Source organism: Chamaea fasciata, unplaced genomic scaffold, assembly GCF_029207755.1.
Source record: "Chamaea fasciata isolate MVZ Bird 193981 ecotype frontalis unplaced genomic scaffold, bChaFas1.0.hap1 SCAF_12, whole genome shotgun sequence".
In the NCBI taxonomy this organism is placed as follows: Eukaryota; Metazoa; Chordata; class Aves; order Passeriformes; family Sylviidae; genus Chamaea; species Chamaea fasciata.
Window position 1 is genome coordinate 256741 of NW_027094097.1, and position 19285 is coordinate 276025.

At 43.3% G+C, this 19285-nt stretch overlaps 1 protein-coding gene across 3 annotated transcripts in view; it reads right to left on the reverse strand.

Moving 5' to 3' along the window:
• Window positions 1-1660: 1660 nt before the first annotated feature.
• PHLPP2 (PH domain and leucine rich repeat protein phosphatase 2) overlaps window positions 1661-19285 on the reverse strand; it is a 31491-nt gene continuing 13866 nt past the window's right edge. For 2 of the 3 annotated variants that reach the window (XM_066195005.1, XM_066195006.1), the window contains 13 exons: window positions 15329-15475; window positions 13718-13948; window positions 12814-13016; window positions 12254-12314; window positions 11574-11669; window positions 10130-10285; window positions 9286-9486; window positions 8677-8839; window positions 7304-7434; window positions 6807-6917; window positions 6160-6348; window positions 5801-6032; window positions 1661-4465 (listed from right to left, as the gene is read on the reverse strand). In XM_066195005.1, coding sequence (XP_066051102.1) covers window positions 3326-4465; window positions 5801-6032; window positions 6160-6348; window positions 6807-6917; window positions 7304-7434; window positions 8677-8839; window positions 9286-9486; window positions 10130-10285; window positions 11574-11669; window positions 12254-12314; window positions 12814-13016; window positions 13718-13948; window positions 15329-15475 — 3061 coding nt within the window. In that variant the 3' untranslated portion in view covers window positions 1661-3325. Of the gene's footprint in view, window positions 4466-5800; window positions 6033-6159; window positions 6349-6806; window positions 6918-7303; window positions 7435-8676; window positions 8840-9285; window positions 9487-10129; window positions 10286-11573; window positions 11670-12253; window positions 12315-12813; window positions 13017-13717; window positions 13949-15328; window positions 15476-19285 lie in introns of those variants that run through there. The other variant, XM_066195007.1, reaches the window with a different exon arrangement.

Consider the following 19285-nt stretch of genomic DNA (forward strand, 5'->3'; position numbering starts at 1 on the left):
TTACAGCAAGTCTGTGAATGAGTGGGACATTCTCAGTGATGTGGTTATGTGATGATCACATAGTATCTCTGCAAACTCCAAAAACAAAAATCAAGGAACAGGAAGATAACTGGAAAGACTTCCTACCTGACCCAACCCTACCCTACCCTACCCTTACCCTACCCTGCCATGCCCTGCCCGGAGTCCTTCAGTAGACTTGCCCTTTCATACCTGTCCCACCTGCAGTGCTCCTTGGGAGCTTGAAATCTAAGGTAGTGTTAATAAATAAGGTAGGGGAGACACAGAGGGAAGCAGAAAAACAAAAGGTAGTGGAGGGAATCACTCTGTTCTATGAGTTGTCCTCACCAGACAGATGAAGATAACCCAGCCACACCACTGTCTGACCAATATCAGGGAAAAAAAAAACCTCATTTCTTTGGATGACAGTGACCTTAAAGCATGTCTCAGCAGTTCGAATCTTGTGTTAGAAAATCCAAGACATTTGCATGAAAAAATGATGCCAGTGTCTTTGATGACACCCAAAACTGGCCTAGGAAAAAGCAGCACTTTTTGTGATGAACAGGCACTATTTTCAATGCATTAAAAAGATTTTGGATGACTGGAGAAAAAGCATCACAATGCTGTGGCTGAAATGGAAAAGGAAAAGCTTAATCCTTGGAAGAAGCACATGGAAAACATACAGAAGCTGCTTGAGGACACCAGTGCTTGTCTTAGTCAAATAAAGGAAGATTATTTGGAACAGGTAAAGTCAACTCAGCCTGTGCTGCCCAGAGTTCATAGTACCAGCTTCAGAGAAATCTGTAGATTCTGCCTGGAGTGTAGGAAAGGTAACAAGCCATGTCTTCCATGACAGTTCACACCCATAGAAAATAGGAGCTGGCTGTATTTAAACTCCCTTTCTGCTTCAAAACCAGAAACAGCACTAGAGGAAAAAGTCTAAGTAGGAATTCCTTCTGTTCCATTCTGCCACTACCTTTAAGAGGTGCAGTTCAGAAATCTGCATGCTCCATTGCAGAACTGTGTTTTCCTTAGTCCTTCAACACTGAACTAGGTAGGGCCATTCATTACTAACTCCTTGTGGCAATTCTGCATGCAATACTACTGGTTCAGACTGGCAAGGACGCACTGGACTTTCCGTATCAGTGCAAGAAATAGAGACTTGATTTGCATTAATATGTGCCACTCATTAATGAGTGCAGGGTTTGTCAGAGTCTTGCTCAGAAATAGTGGTTTCTGCATCAGTCCCATACTGAATGAAGGCTGTTCTACAGCCCTTCCAGATATCAGAAGGTGTGAGGCTAGGCACAGATATTTGGTAAAATTATCACCAGCAACAGAATCAAAAGCTGCAGTCAAATACACTGGGATGAACTTTTCCTGCATACTTGTATGATGATAACATGAAAGAGTTTTGGGGTTTAGCATCTTTCCTGCTGTTGTTCCTCTGCCTAAAGGATTCAAGTGCTGTTGTTTCTGTGATTTTAAGAATTTGCTTCAACCTCCAGTTCCAAATGAAATAGGCGTTTAAACAACCAGAAACTGTGAGAGTTTAAACTTTGGAAAAAGTTGGGTTGTTTCATGATTACACTGCAACTAGCACAAAGTATATCCTAAAATGTTGCTCCTCATGCATGATAAAAATGCCTTTTTTTTTTTCCTATTGAGAAGAAATTCAAAGTGCTCTGAAATCTCCGTAAAACTCCCATTAGATTTTGTCAAAAGATCTATATTGACAGAATTCCACAAACAGTCTGCACATTATTTCCTTCTGAGCAAGGCCCAAATTTGATCCAAAAATAGACAACTCAAGCCCTCAGATCTCTTCAGAAGAAACTTTTAAGTTTTCTTCATAAATATAATTAATGACGAAAAGGCACTAGCCCACATTAGTCAGGATTATTGCACCACTGACATGACAGACAGCTGCTCTCCAGCTATGTCAGAAAGGAAGACAGATCTGCATGCTAGGTCTGCATGCAGAGGCGGTGGTCTCCACAACGCTTATCCAAGATGATGACATGGGCAGCCAACTTACACCCTGCACCAAAAATGCTAATGGAAACACATGGCATCTGAGTGCAGACTGGCCAGTTCATAATTAGTGGGACTGTTTTAAACGTCTTTTTCGGTGCTGATAAAAATGTTAACAAGATGAAAGGTTCAATTTTTGCTTTTGTGCTGAAGGCTAAGCAGGAACAAGTACACTTTCTCCTTGTTTGTGGCCAAATTGGGCACATACCATGAAATGCTGGTTGCTGTGTATTTGGAATATGACTCCTGTTTTCGGAGGCAAGCAAAGACACTAAGTGATGATGCAGAGATTTACGCTGATGGAAAAGAGCACTGGATGCTTCCGCCAGTCTTAGAGCAGCACACCAGTGTTTACAGCTTGGCTCCTATGACTGAGCACTGAGACAAGCATAAGCTCCTGGCTTTATCCTATGTCTTCTGGATACAGGAAGCCTCTACTGTGAAGCATCCATGATGGTGGCCAGGTTGCTGCTGAGGTGGGTCTGTGCTCTGCAGCTATAAGCACTAGATTTACACATTGCCCTAGTCAACCAGTCCTGGGCTGATCTTTCCTATGCTCCATATAAAATGCATTGGTTGGCACCTGCTTATCACTCAGCTATGTATTTTCTCATCCCACACAGAATGATCCCACCATAACCTTCACTCTGCCCTACACCAGTACTCATCAGAACACTGGTACCCTGAGTCCTCCACTGCCCTAAGAACATCCATTGGGAAAAGTCCACAGCAAACCTGCTGTGGAGTGCTTTCTCCCCTAACCCTAAATAATAAAGTGCTGGGCTGAAGGGGAAAAGAACAGCTTAAGTGCAATAAATAAAAGTGCTTGCAATTAATGTAGGAAACCATTCTCAGGTCAGCTTCATTACAACTGGCTGTATTCTTTCAAGGAATAACAAAGTCAGGTGCTGGAGGGGGAGGGTGGGACACTGCATCAGAAATATTCACAGGACTCTAAACACTGAGCATTTCTCCCTCAGCAGCCTCTTCGCCCCACACACACGTACACCAGCCCCTTTCCTGCAGAGCTGGCAGAACCTCAGGGTTCAAGGACTTACCAGACAGTCCCTAACACAGAGCTCAGCTACTGATCTGTGTGCTCATAGAACAACTGACACCCTACAATGGTCAAGTGGACAGCCCAGACATTGGCCTTCCTGATTCTTCCTCAACTCCATTAAGGAAGCAGCAGGTGCCTGTACTCCTTGCAGATCCCAGCACCCTCAAAGGGCAAGACAGCCCTTATGAAACAGAGCTTCCTGGGACAGACAATGTGGGAGTGGTACTTGCAGGGTTACAAAGCCGTGTCAAACTCCTCTGGCAGGGGTGCTGCATGTTCTTCTTTCAGCTCCTGATCTGCTCCGTCTTCCTGGTGCTGCTTCATTTGTTCCTTCACTTCCTCTTCCAGATCAGGTGGCACCACAAATTGATCTTCTGGCTCCATCTGGGATGGAGCAGCAAAATAGCCTGTCTTCTTTTTGGGTGCCTCTGTTGCTACTTCGATGAGGTTGAGGCTCTCCTCCAAGGGCACTATGGAGCCATTGGAAAGCTTCTTTCCATAAAGACAACATGTGGAAAGAGATTTTTGGAGTTCACACTTCTCCTTGACCCCTCTCTGCACTGTGTTGCTGTTTACACTGTTCTGCCTCCGAATGACGAGTACAAGCCCAGAGTCATCCTCTGGCCCTGGAGCAGAAGAGCTGTACTCTGCAGCAGGACGTTCTAATTCCAGACCCTTTCCTTTACAGCAATGGATGTCCACCTCTACCTCCACTTTACTGCCATTTGTCATCACACCTTCCACAGGCTGCTCATCATCACTATCTAGACCATTGTCAGACTGGTTGCTAGAGAAGGTGGCACTGGAAGGTTGGCGCTGAAAGATGCTTGAGGGGGGCACAGGATGTAGGCTGCAACGTCGTTCTTGTCGTGGTAGCAAACTGCCATCGAGACCAACAGCACTGTGTTCATCTGATGCAGTAGAGCCCACCTCACTGCTAACCTCAGAAGCAGACAGTTCACTGCTGAACTCTGAAGCAATTCCACTGCTACACGAAGGTGTTGCTGGTTTGGTGGTGGTAGAACTAAATCCCCCAGGGCCTGTCAGAGTGAGGCCATGCATCTCGCACGTGCAGTTGTCCTCACTGATGTTCAGACACACCACCATTGCACCAACATTGTCTTGGCAACCATAGCTTTGGGCTAAAGTGCAGAGTTTCTTTGCAGCAGCTAGTGGGTCGTGTAGGTGCCGCACAGCTGAGACAGCCTCTGCATAAGAAAGGTGTTCCCAGAGAGCTTTGTTACCTAGAAGCAGCAACTCATCTTGTACAGTCAATGGAATGGAATTGACGTGTGGTTTGGGCAGGATCCAAGGATGCAGGTACGTGCAGCCCAGCATCCGAGTACAGCAAGTCACACCATTGACTTTATTGTCCTGCAGACAAGAGAAACATGGCAGTAACATTGGATGTGCTATTAGATCATTTAGAAAGCAAACTTTCCCCTGCTCATATGCTGGTATGGAGCCTCGAGAAATGCCAGGTACACAGCTGCAGCACTGGAGAAAGGGATCTAGGTGCAAGTACTACAGCTCAGACATTCACTGTGCCTGATGACCAGGTGCAGTAACTGCCATCACCCATGCTGGCAATAACAGACTTTTATCCCACAAGACTTTTTGTTGCACTCTGAAGAATTGTAGCAGACTATTCTGAAATGTGCAGCTAGACTACCTGCAGTACACTGATCAGAGAGTCTCATTGATTAGTCTTATGTGAAACTTATTTTTTTAGTACAAGTGAGATAGTGACTTTTGACTATCTCAGTGCAAGACATATTACCCAGAAATTAAACAATTTCTGTGTATTATCTGAACTATTTTCCTCTTTATTAGTATATAACTGCATTCTGAAGTGTGGACACTACATCCTGAGGAAAAAAAGAACAACTAGGTATCTCAAACTGCTTCTGTAACCTGGATGTATTACCCTCTTCTGCTAGATGGTCCCCTGGCCAGCCTGGCAGTGGTCTCCCATAAAGAGAAGTGCCCACAGCCCTCAGTCCTATTTCCAAGTCAGTGTTTTGAATTTAATTTCAGTGTTCTTCGTTTCTGTATCCTCTGAGTGTCAACACTGCTGCTGCTGCCAAGTATTAAAACCCAGCAGATGAGATGCACAGGGTAGTTTTTTATACAATAATTTCACTTTTCTCTTTCAGAACCCAATAATGAGCCAGTTTTTAAAGTATTTAATGTGCTACATTAATCCCACAGTTATTTTCAGTCAGAGTGCTATGTCACAGTGTTACAACGCCTATAAGAGATGTATTACAGTGACACATTATGCTTATGAAAAATACTTCTATCTAGCAATTTAATACTTTTTAAAAGACTGAGCATAAAACTAAAGTGATTTGCACTGATTCTCAAGATCTTTACAGATGTACTTTACCCACTCTTTGGGACTTCCCTGTTATTTCCAAGTGTTTAGAAAGTTAACCTTTACAGAGTTCTCTAGAAATCACTTTAATACTTTTGCATACTACATGTCATCCTGTACCCATAGTTCTTAGGCCATAGTGTTTTAGGAGCATTCCATTTTGAACAGCTAATCTGCAAAAGAAGCAGAGCAGGAAGCGCTAGACAAGTCAGTCATTCAGAACCTTCATGTCACCCTTTCCCCTGTAATGCTCTGCAGACAGCTGAGCTCATTTATTTGTACCAAGCTTTTACATGGTCATGGAAGCTGAAGTGGAAAGGGTCCAAACCAACCTCTGTTATAATGGCTTTTTGCCCCTTGATTCTCCTGGCTTCTTCTGAACATTGTTCAAGGCTGAAGACTTTGGAGAGAGGCACTGCTTTTCCACTTCGGCACAGAACGGCTTGGCACGTCCCCACATTGGCCACCGTCAGAGAAAAGTTGCTGGCTGGATCAGCCGCCTCATTACGAATGTAGCAAAGGACAGCAGAGGAACCCAGCTTCTGCCCAGCCATGCCCAGCTTCCTGTTGGAGGAGAAGGTGTAGGAAGCTCCAGACTACTGACAGGCATTCTGGAGGGCTGCCTCACCCCACCTAACATATTGATATACCTATGCAAGTCCCACCAAGACCAGCTTGCTCACTGTCCTACCTGTGGGAGACCAAGAAGGTGTTGGACATGAACATGGTGTCAGACTGCTGTACCTCCTCCAGGAGCACATCGGCCATGGTGCACTGCAGCAAGCGTGGCAGCTCTTCGTTCTTGTCACCATCAAACATGCCATACACAGCCTCCACCCCCTCTGCAAAGCTCCCCAGTGCCAGGGATGACACACACAGCCTGTCAGAAAAGCATACAAGCAAAGTTAACATGTCTCAAAAAATTATGTTGTTCTCAAAGCCACAGCCATAGGCACCATGCTGTGAGTGCCATTCTAACAGCAGCAAAGCCACTGTCCCTACATTCACTAGACTGGGAGATGTACAGCTTCATTTTATTACTGGAACTCCCAAACCCTCCTTGACCACATGCAGGAGAGGGCAACAGGCACAGCTGGCAAGAGACAAAGCATCTTTGCTGGAGAGGGAAGAAGAGTCCAAGTGTACTGAGATAAACGTTAAAATTGAGGCAAAAGGTAATGTGGAGACTTGAGTTACCAAGACTTAGTAACAGATCCGGAAAGACAAACGCATGGATGAGCCCTTGGGCAAAACAGGTCTGCCTGAGTGCTCAGCAGTGCACTCTGGCCAGCATCCTGAGAAAACAGTGTCAGTTGTTCAGCAGACCACAATACTCACTTATTTCTTTGGCCTGCCAGCTCAGCTACTCCATGACTCCAGAAGACAGAAGTGAGTGCCGAGTCTGCCGTGAGGGAGGGCTTAGCATCAATCTTCAGTGTGGTAATGTGACTACAGAGAGAACAGAAGTTACACTTTTCTAGAACCTGCTGAACAGGCCTTAGGACCTTGTCTCTAGGGTTTTAGACAGCAGTCTGGGGAAAGAACTGCTTCAAGGAGAGGAGTTTAATGTCTAGGTCTTCTGGAGATGTCTGGCTGCTTATGACAGAGACACGTGGGAAAACTTCATATCACCTGAAAAATTCCTCGCTCTGATGTTTCAGACCCAGACTTTTCCCTTCCCAAAGACAGTAAGTCTCAGATGTCTCAGGCAGGGAACATTATACCACTATGCAGTGATAAAGTACTTTTACTTTACTATTCCGTTTCCTCTCCTGGGAAGGGTTTACCAACTTCCCTGTGCAGGTCACTACTGGGTTGACATGTCAATGGCTCACCTGAAGATATCCAGCGTCTTGTGTTCTAACACCAGGTTTGTGTTTCCACTCAGATCCAGCTCTTGCAAGGCACCTGGCAGTGCCTCAGGGATTAGGATTTCAGTTAACTCATTGCAGCTCAAATCCACAAACTGCAGTAGCAACAAACAGCATGACAAAGAAAATACTCTTTTGTTGTGTCATGTCATCAGTTACTCCAGTGCTCCTTACAAATATCATACAACCCTGCTACTTACTGTATCCCACACACAGGTCATGAAAATGGATCTACTTGTCAGAAGAAGAATGATTCATAAGCAACCTGCAATAGTCACTGCTCCAATACTGAAAGACTAGGTCATGCCAAAGATAAAAGAAGGCCTCTATATGCAAACCTGCCTAGCTATGTAACACTGCCCACTGTCTCAAATGCAAGAAACCAAAAATGGCAGAGACAGATGGTAAAGGTGAATGAGATGATCTCTGATCAACTCAGAAAGGTGAGAGATCTAGAATGCATATTCTGTGGCCTGTTCTCAAGTTCCTCAAGCAAAGTCATAGAACCACAGAATGGTCTGTGTTGGAAGAGGCGTTAGAGCTCATTTTGTTCAACACATCTGCCATGGGCAGGACACCTTCCACTACAAGAGCTTGCTCAAAAACCTGTCCAACCTGGCCTTGAAACGTCCAGGGACTGGGCAGCCACAGCTTCTCTGGGCAACCTGTGCCAGGCCCTCCCCACCCTCACAGGAAAGAGTTTCTTCCTAATATTCAACCTACACCCATTCTCTTTCACTTTAAAGCCACTCCCCCTTATGCTGTCACTCCATGCCTTTGTCCAAAGTCCTTCTCAAGCTCTCTTTTGGTCCCTTTACACAATGGAAGGCTGCAATAAGGTCACTCCAGACCCTTTTCTTCTCCAAGCTGAACAACCCCAAACCACTCAGCCCATCGCCACAACAGAGGTGCTCCAGCCCTCTCTGATCATCTTCATGTACTCCTCTGGACCCACTCCAACAGGTCTAAGTCCTTCTTGTGCTGAGGACCCAAGAACTGGATGCAGCCCTCCAGGTGGGAGGGGGGACAGAATCCCCTCCTTACCCGCTGTCAAAGCCACTGGGGATGAGCCCAGGATGTGGGGGGTTTCTGGGTGCCAGCGCACGAGGCCGGGGCACGTCCAGCCTCTCATCCAGCAGCATCCCCAAGCCCTTTTCAGCAGGGCTGCTCTCGACCATTCAGCCCCCAGCCTAGATTCATACCAGGGGCGACCCTGACCCGGGTACAGCACCTTGCACTTGGCCTTGCTGGGACCTCCTGTTCTCTCCTAGCAGTTACTCCTCATTCTATAACCCAAACTTTCCCCAGATATCTCTTTATCTGCTCCATACAAATACCTGAATACGGGGCAAATGCAGGATTTCTGGAAAAATGCTGATTTCATTAGAGTGTGCAATAAGTGTATGAAGTAGCTTGCAGTTTGCAACTGTTGTAGGAATTGTTTTCAGTTTGTTGCCACTCAGATTCAGTTCTTCCAAGTGCTCCAGCTTACTAAGTTTGCTGAAAGGGAAACAAAAAAATACTGTATCTTACAGACATGAACTTGTCACTTTCAGAAGCTGCACATGCGGTATCCATTTTCTGATTTACTGATAGGAGACCAAAAGTCCTAAGAGATGCTCTAGTAAGATGCACAGTCCCCAAGCCTGGCTTGGATGTGTACAACAGACGGCCCTTGCAGCGCACACACACATGCAACGCAACTAGTTACATCCCTAGGTCCCTCTGGACAGCACCTCAGCTAGGACAGGAAAACCTACAAGCCACAGTACCCTGTGCCACTCCACCTTAACACGCTTCTCCTCACTTTGTGTGTAGAAATGGCAGGCTTTTGTCATCAAGCTACAGGGAGAGCATCTCACTCTGACTTTGACTCGTACAATCATGGGGAGGTGGCAGCCTGCTCCTAGGGAGCACTGTCTTGCCCAACAGCCTTACTGACTTACCTTGCAGGGAAAGTCTGCAGGTTGTTGTTTGCTAGATGCAGGATCCGTAGGTTTGGGTGTCCCACCAAGACAGGGATGCACTGATCTGTGAGGTTGTTATTAGTCAAGTATAGCAGCTGCAGCATGCTCAAACTCTCCTCCCCCGTACATGCAGAGGGCAGGGACTCCAGGCTGTTTGCAGATGCATTCAGGTACCTGAGGCTAACCACAGCAAGTGCAAAAATCAGACTTCACATCATCCAAACCACTCCATTAACACCAGGAAAAGGAGGTGTACAAATGCCAGTGTGGACAGGAGGCCGGACAATACTGTAACATCCCTACTCGCATCAAGATTTGTGAGTCTACTAATGACTTGCTAGCTATATGTACTGTGGATGCACACATCGTTTTCACAGTAAACAGTGAGTATTGAAAAGCCCACAGGTAATTCTGGTGGAAGCAGACAATGTAAAACTTTACCTAGACTCTTTAAAGAAGGCCTAACTCCTGTGTGAATTGACACTTATGAGGGACTGTTCATTTGTTAAGGGTCTCTCTTGTTGTTCTCCAATGACCCGAATCTGCCTGGCTTCTTTTCTTTGCACTTGAGCTTGACTACTTTTAAAGACAAAGCTCTTTAGGCAGCCTCTGTTTTCCTGTAATTACACAGTAACACGGACTGATTTCTTCAAATCAGCTTGATGGCTTCCCTTATGGCACCTGAATAACCTCCTCATAAAGAGGACACTTCGTTATCTCTTATGCAAATGGCACCTTGCAAGGACAGTCACACAGGTGCCACTTTCCACCCTTGTACTCCAAACGATAATGCAGACAAATTATGTTTGCTACTGACACTCACTTCAGAGCTTTGACAAAGAGTGTCTCTGGAAGCTTAGTCAACAGATTGTGCTGAAGGTCCAGCACCTCCAGTGGAATGTGTTCAAGAAGAGGTGGAAGGCTCTGCAGACGATTGTGCCCCACCATCAGCTTCCGAAGACTCAAGCTTCTGAGGATCCTAGAAAGACATAAGGGTTTTCTGTTTAACTTGGTTCATTCCTCTTGACATCCACGGAGTGGGGAAGGTAGTATTTAATCCACTTAATTTGATTGTACAGCGGGGAAAAATGAAAATACACTGATCCATAAAATGTAAACAATGACATTGTACAACAATGACAGAGCACAACAACACACAGGGTAAGATGACTCCGTCTCTCTGAATGCTTGGAAGCGTACCTACATTTCCCTCTACACTACTGCTGATTGGTGTCTGGTGACGTGAGTTGGTGTGCATGTGCCCAGCATTCTGTCAGGCAGACAAAGAAAGAAGTCACAAAGGAAGGCTTTAAATGCCTGTTGTCACTTGTAGGTAGAAAGAAGTGCTTCCACAGTGCAAACATAAATTCAGAGCTTTAGCACTCCTGTGTTACTTCTGAGGCAGTAAATTATTCTTTGCATAATATACTTAAAATTTGGTCCCTTTAATCCATTGGATTGGCTAAAATTCTCTTCTAAGTTCTCATTACCACATCCTCGTTGTCCTTTTCTTGCTTTTGATGTAGTTCTTCTGTGACAATCACTAGGATGTCATTGCTGATCACTTCCTATGCCTCTTGGTTCAACTTCTCCTACCCATCTTCTACATTTCTTTCCTGTTAACCACTTCTTTATTCAATTTTAGTAAAACTTACCCTAGACACTGTGCCATTCAACAAATCACACCCCCACCAAACACCCTTGTTAGGCTGAGCATGTTCATGCTTTGCTTCTTCCTAGGATGAATAACTGCAAAATTGTATTAGTTCTTGGCTCTCATTCACTGCATTTCTGCAGAAACTGAAATGGAAACAGGGAGAAAGGAGCTGGCTGATGGTGTACCATGAAAGCTACATTTGAGATCAGCCTAATTGTCTCTTTGTGATACCTCCATGTCAAAGGTAACACATGAAATTTCTGTGGGATGATGCAAAATGTATTAGGGTCTCACCTATGACCTGTGTTCACAGACAGTAGGATAACACATACAAATCACAGCAGCATGTTCTATGTCAGGTGCAAATAGCTGCAGTAGCAGCCAAAAGCACAGGACAGAATTACCTAGCCCCTATTGTTCAAAAGGCTGACCTAGAAACTGGTTCTTTCCAACATTTGAATAGAGAGCGTTTTTGATGCTGCATAGATAAAGTAAGTGGATTATATCTCAACACAACAAGGAATGAAGCAACCGAAATAGCACTGCTTCTCTCTTCCCAGACAGCCCATTGTAGAAGAAAGCTCAGCTCTGTTTACAAAAGTTTTCTGACCTTGATGGAAGCTCCAAGAGTAGGTTGTAGCTCACATCCAAAACTTCCAGTTTCTTTGCTTCACAGGCCCAGTCTGGGACACACTGTAGTTGATTGCTGAGAAAAGCAAGTGGGAAAAGCTAGAAACCAGTACTCTATATGAAATAGACTCTAAATGCTGCAGGATTTTAGTGACAGCCAAACTAAAAGCAACAGGCAAAAACTGAACAGCATCTGAGTTAGTCAGGTGGAATTTATCTCACAGCTAATGGAAACCGAACTGGTTCATGACTTAACAGGGCATCCTATCTTAGAGGTCTCACAGTGCTGCTCCAAGAGGAGATGTAAGCAATGAAACCAACAGCAGAGATCAGTGGCAGCTACTCTAAATATTAGATCCATTGATCCCCCTCATTCAGTTCAGTAAGCTGCCACAAGTTCAGTGGTGCCTGTTTGGCTTTTTTTTTTCTGAACACAGCTTACAGCTGAAGGACAGAGAAGTCACCTGGAAAGGTCATACTGGTTCAGAAGGGCTTCTGGTCTGGGACACTTTCATAATTGTTTAGTGCTGGGCTTTGAAGTTCTATTGTGTTTGATTGCTATCAACTGTTTTAAACCCTTAAAACCTCTAGAAAATTTTGCAGAAAAAAGAAAAGGTGTCCAGATACTTGCTTTAAATTCTGTTGTGTATTGTCACTTACTGAGAGAGTTCTAGACACGTCAGTAGACCAGGAACCGGATAAATATTGACAGCTGTCAGACCTGATGAAGTAAAGCAAGTAAGTATGATTGCAGAGCTTTGGAGAGAAAACAGCACAGAGAAGCAGCTTAGCTATCCAATGAGACTCCCAGTCTTTCTTTCTAGAGACTCAAGGTCCCCAATGATCCCACCACAGAGTTCACACTTCATACATCTGCCATATGGCACTACAATGTCTCATACTATCCCATTTCTCCATCTGTCATGTGGAGCACCAGAACAAGAGAGAACTGTACTTTTCTTTGTGGGCTCCCAGACAGATCTCAATGGAAGATGAATTCCTTGGACATAACACCACGACCTCCACAGTGTTACACAGCCTGTGTACACACATGCATATGTGATCCATATGAGCTAACCTCAGAGGACCCATCACATGGTTTCACCACAAAAACATCAGTGTAGGTGTTTTTGTCATGTGTGAGAGAGGGCAAAAGGCTGCTTTCCTTTGCTCCCAGGGCTTAAAGGGAAAAGGCAGATGAAGAAGACAAAGAGACATACAGTTGCTGTTGGCATACAGGGCCCGAAGGGAGAAGCCGCTCAGGGTCAGCTCTCTCAGCTTATTTCGCTCGCAGTGCAGCTGCTCCAGGCTGACCAAGGAGCTCAGATCCAAATCTGTCATCTGATTGTCTCGTAAATCCATGTAAGCCACAGATTTGTTCCCCTCCAGAGTGTCAGCTGCTGCTCTCTTCAGGTTGTTCAGCCTAAACACTCAGAGATGAGTTAAAAAGTCAGAAAATAGGACACTGAACACTGGACATCAGTAAGAAGAAAGAAGAACCAAAGGTGCACACAGTGAATGAAATGCCTGACAAGCAATAGTGAATTTCAGGCAGTGAATACAAACAAAAACATTTCCTTCTCCTATGCTGCTACATGTAACCATTTTAATGATTCCCAAATTCTTAAGAGATTCTGAAGAAAGATCCAGTCTAGAAAACAGAAACCAGGCCAAGGGGCAGCTACTCTGTATGGACACAGGAAGCTAATGCAGAGAACAGGTAACTGCCTTGCCACACACAAAAAGCCCTTTGTCCCTTCTGAGAGATCTGCAGCAGGCAGCCTGGTGAATCAGGATCACATCTCTAGGGCAGGAAGGCAAAAAAGGGAAGGAGAGATCAAGGTTTTGGTATCTCGAGCTACCAAAGCTCAAGGTAACAGCAAATCACAACAGGAAGCTGAAGGGCTGGGTCACATTCAACATTTGGCACTGCTCAATTAAGCTTGCTTTTCCAAGTGGATTCTGCACACCCTCAGAAACAGAACTCCATAAAAGCTACAGAAACGGTAAGAGAAAAAACTGAGCCTAGTTTATTGCAAAATGTACCAGAAGTTACACAGGTCCTCTGCTGTAAATGGAAAGTAGCAATCTGTTTTATAGACAACAGCAAGTTTCACCCCTTACCTAAGGTCTACACTTTTGATGTGACTCATACGGTTCAGCACCGTCAGGTCCAGGGTCTCTAGCAAGTTCCCTGCCAGGGCTAGTTTGTCTAAGGTGACAAGTTTCTCACAAATTGCTGGCAGTTCACAGAAGTTATTGAAGGAGAGCCCAAGACAGCTGAGCTGCTGAAGGTTTCCCATCTCTTCTGGTAAGGATGTGAGGAAATTGCCGTCAAGCCAGAAGGTCTGGAGACTGCAACAGTGAAAAAGAGAAAGAAAATAATTCTGCAAAGAGTAGTGAACATCACATTTAGTATTTTCAGTGCGTTTCTTTGTATAGTTAGCTGGTCTCAATGTGGTTATTTTTAAAGGTACCTAACAGCTAATTTTATCCTTATACACGTAAAGTCACTGAAGTACTTTTACCACACATGTAATAGACTTGGAACTTCCAGTTGTGCCGAAGATTGTAAGTCAACACAAGCAAAATACAAATCAGTACCTAAGTTGTAAATGAAAGATATTTACTTAATTACTTGGTTTTCTACAAATGGCACAGTTTAATCACACCTCCTACCACACTAATGGACTAGTAGAAGATTTTTACACTCTAGTTGTCCATTCCAACACACACTCAGAAAAGAATAAGGTAGCTTTCTGTTGTATGATTCTCTATGTTGTGTGATTTCTGTTGTATGTTGTTTCAAAGGCTGTATGGCTTTTGAGACTCAGATCTCAAATATACATTTCCCTTATTATGTTCCAACAGAGACCTTTCTGCGTTTAGTGGTGGTAGAAATGAAACCCGAGGCCACAAAAAGTTCTTATGAATAAGAGCTCAAGGAGTCATCAAAGTAACTGAACCAATAACTAAGCTGCAAACCTCTAAGCCCACATTTGGCTTTTTCCTCACAGTTTGCATATGACTAAAAGATCATTCTGGAAATTACTTGCTCACATTCCCTGTGGCTGCAGACAATCCTTTTTTAAAGATACAAGCTGGAGGAAAAGCAGGCCACAATAAACCAACAATTCCATATTGATGTTTATCTATACAAATCTACTAACAGTTTTGCAATCAAATTTACCAAAGCTTAAGCTCTTATGCATTTGGGGTAGCTACTGAGGAAAATGGACAAGGCTCCAGCAAACACTTTAAGACAAATCTGTAAAACACAATCAAACATACCAGTGCTGACCAAAATCACTAGACCCCTGTGAGAAGTTACCACAGGAGAGTTTTCTATAATAAATTAAAACTTCAATAGAAGTTGCATCAGTACTGAAAATATTAAATTCAAATAATAAATGCAGAAAGTCAGACAACTCTGCAGCTGCAGAAAAATGCACATAGACTTATTTGAGAAACAATACAGTTGCTTTCAGTGCTTTATATACAACACGTTTCCTTATCTTTCCTGCACCAGCAGCTGTGGTGTTTTAATAGTAGTGATTAAGGGATTGCACATCTTAGTTCTTGACCTTCTGCTGGAGTCAAATTAATCATTCAGCCTTCATGGGCAAAACAGGCTGCCCTAGAATTCACACTTATAGAAACAGTACCTGCATATCAGTAGTGCTCAGCTGAGGCACCAAGGATATTTATGATCACAGATGTAAAGAACATACTCACTTCAACAGTTTCCCAATCTGACTTGGCAAGTAATGAAGACCATTACAGGAAATATTAAGCTCTGTCAGAGTAGAAATCTCACACAGTGATACAGGAAACTCTCCCAGTCTATTATGAGACAAGTTCAGACTCTTCAACTGAGAAAACCTATTGGCAAGAACACTAGTTAATTCACAAACCCACATGTCTAAAAGCAAAAATACACAAAACACTCATAAAAAAATCTTAATTCTTTGTACACTGGTGATACAGCCAGCTAACTCATTAGAGAAGTACCTGCATAAATTTGGGTTTAAGTCATTGATATTTTTCTCAATGGTCATGCTGAAAGTGGTCAAATACCATGAGTTTACTGCAGAAACTGCTAACAACCTTCTACCCTGGCTTGACAAGCTTCCTCATAGTGACTAAACTAAGGTGACTAAAATGCTCTGTTCAAAAAATTTACCTCAGAAGAATTAACTACAGTAAGAGTGTACAATTACATAGCTTGGGAAAAGAAGAGCTGAAAACTTTCATTGGGACTATTCTGAGAATAAAATAGAATAGGGAAATCCCCATTCCAAGCTGGGTGCAACAGAAAGCCAAGCCAAGCTGTAAAAGGGAAAACTAGGAAAGCCCTTGCATCATGCTGGGAAAGCCCAAGACCTGCACCCAGAGGTCCTTGAACAACACCGCACAAATACAGCATCCCTTGCTCAGCACACTGCATCCTGTGTGTTGCCCCAAGTGCAAACAGCCCCACAGTCACTACAGTCCCACCAGTGCTTGAGAAATGGTTACCTATTTCTAGTTCCTTCAATCACCAGGTCCAAAGAGAGAGCGAAGGAACTTAGCGTGGCTGGGGTAACCTACAGCAGGGTTCTCCGGCAGGAGTTCCTGCCTCCTTCTACAGGAAGCAAAAGTATTGTTCTCCAAGTAACAACGTCTTTATCCAAAATTGGAACCAACAGAAATTAATTCAGTGGGAAAATTAATATCTCATTGCTATGAGATAACTGCAAATTTCACGAACTACTTCTTGGAAACACGCAGTTATTCATCTGCCTCACCTACCCGACTTTTCCCAGGCATGGTGAGTAACAAAACCAAGGTAAATTATCTTGAAGGAGAATGACTTCTAGCTTGAGATGTCTTGAAATATAAGACTGAAAGGTTTTGGAGTTGTTTTCTTCTTCATAGTGACCTTTTTCAGATTTAAAATACTTGTAACAATCTGTGTAGGAACCATGCATAGTATTTCTCCATTTTGCTTTATAACCTGGGGGGGTGTTGTTCTTTTGCAAGAGGGAGCATAGCTGAAACTTGGACATGGTTTGTTTGCTTTGAGCACCCCATCATATGAGTAAGGGCACAGGCATTTTTGTTTGTTGCAGCTGCAGACTCTCTTGTGCTGCAACTGAAAGCCAAAGAGAAAAAGATGCTATGTCGGTAAAAGCCTTCCTCAAAGGAAGGATAATGCAAAGACCTAACAATGATACAAAAATCAGAAACTTGCACACAGAACTCCACCACAGCATTGGAAAAGAAGAAAACAATGAGGATGAACCTAAAGATTTGAGCTATCTCATTAGCAGGTTCAACTTTTTAGGACAGGTCACGGCTCTCAGGGTTTGAAATCAGCAAATGCTTTAATAAAACTGCTTTCTCAGGAGCTCTGCAATGGCTTTTGCTACACCTTTAGCTACATCTGTTCTTAGTGCCACTTCTCTCTCACTAACAGCGTGGTGAGAAGCTGCTCTGAGAGACACAGCATTAAACATAACAGCATAAACATAACAACTGATGTTTAGAATTCATCCCTCTGCAAAAATATCAAAGCAAGCACAAGAGGGGCATTAAAGTTTCCAAAAGCTGAGGGGTACATGGCACATCTTGGTCTGAGATTCCTCAAGCAGATTTCCATACTCAGTGAGGAGGACAATACTCAAAAGCCTTTTGAGTTCTCCTTCTGTTCCTTCTTCTTTGCCTCAGTAAGCTCATGTAGTGACATGGGAGGGGAGTGGAATGGAACTGGAACTCTCATTCAAGCAGTATATGTGAAGCAAGTATTATAGGGGATAAAGATCCCAAAGTTATTGTGGCTCCTCAGGTTTTGGTTTGTGCTCTCACTGGGCATACTGAGACAGCAAAGAGGTATGGAAACACAGGAGTGAATCTTCCATGGGATGACCACCCTCTGTTTAGCAGCCCAAACTGGTGCTGCCCTGAAATATTCCCAGTTTAGCACGTCCTGTTCTGCCACCAAAGCATGCCAGCACAAATCTGTATCAGCTAGTTAGAATGCTGACAAGAGACATGCAGATGTATGCATGTGTGCGCACACACATATCAACAAAGACCAGATCTCAATGTTTTCCAGACAAGGGAGATAATTGAAAGGTACTACAATGCATAAAAAGTAAGCTAGGAGATGTAACAAAGCAGATAGGGTTGTTTAATCTCCTTTGCTTAACATTTTCCCTTTAGCTAATTATTTTTGCTCCATTATGACAGTTATAGGTAATTAAGACTCCTACAGCTTGAAAGTTGCTCGGAGGAAGAGATCTGATCATTGTGAAAAAATTTTGCTGTTGGGAATTGACAGCCTCGAGGCACCGAGAACACCTTCTGCAAGTGAGCAAGGGTCTTCTTGTGGTGTTGTAATCTTAGAAGCATCCTAAAAACCTCAGACAAAAAATCTTTTCAAAAGGCAATGAGCAGCCTTATGTGGGCTACCTAATGCTACCTGTTTATTCAAGATTGTGTGAAGTGAGAGCTTCTTTTACGGCTTTTGTTTGTTTGAGGATTTCAGCTTCATCAGACATAGTCACTGCCAGGAAAAGAGTTGAGTTTCTGACATGTCAGATTTCTTGTTGACTACACGCAAGGTCAAAAGAAATTTCAAGCCCCTTTGCTGATCCTGTGAACCAAGGATACTGCATTTTAGAAAATAGAGTTCTGATGTGCTTGTCAAAATCATACAATGTATTTGAAGAGACAAGTAGAAAGCAAAATCTTAAATTATTTTAAGTACCTTCTCCAGTAATGGAATCTATTTATGGAATAAATCTATTAAATGGAAAACTTTTAAGCAAGTTTGGAAAACCAGACAAGACTCTGGCTTTCAATGAAGCTGCAAAGAATTCCCAAAAGTGAGCAATTTTTTTCATTGTATACTCTTATAGTATATATAGTATATATAGTACACTCTGTACCTGGGCATTTCATTACTCTTTAGGAACAAAAATGAAATAGTGTAGTAGTAGGCCCCTAGAGACAAAGAAAACAAAAACACACCCCTCTCCACCCCACCCCACCTTGCAAAAAACCCTCCCAATAAACCAAAATGACAAAAAACAACCAAACCTCAAAACTACAACAACAACAAACCAAAACAGCCAAACAACAAAAAAGCAGTTTTGCAAAGTTTCTCCAAATACATTTTCCTTAGGGCATAATGTGTTCCGAACAGCGCCATTGGACAATATTACTACAGGCATCCTATCAGTTTTCAAAATTCATAGAGCAATTCCTTGAATTCTATTTACCGTGGCTGGTGTACATATCAACAGACTAATCTCCCCCTAGATTTTTATGATTTTGGGGAATTAATCTAAAAAATTTTTTTGTATGATTCCTTCACTTACCTAAGATGACTACATCATGCTTCCATACCATCACATAACTGCTACTCTCTTAAAAGCAGATCATCACAAGTTTCCAAAGCAAAGCTGAAGTCTCACAGGCCCACTGCCAATTCCAAATGAACATTAAGAACTTGCCGAAACAGGGTTCTTCAGACCTAAACTTCTTCCTACAAACACTTACTCACAATAGCAGCATTATGCTTTTCCTTGCCTTTTATTTTATAGCCCAAGATGTTCTCTGCTTAGCCTAATACTACTATTGTATCTTGTCCACACAAATGGCATGCCACCCCACAAGGCTTATCTCAAATCAGAGTTAGCACAGAAT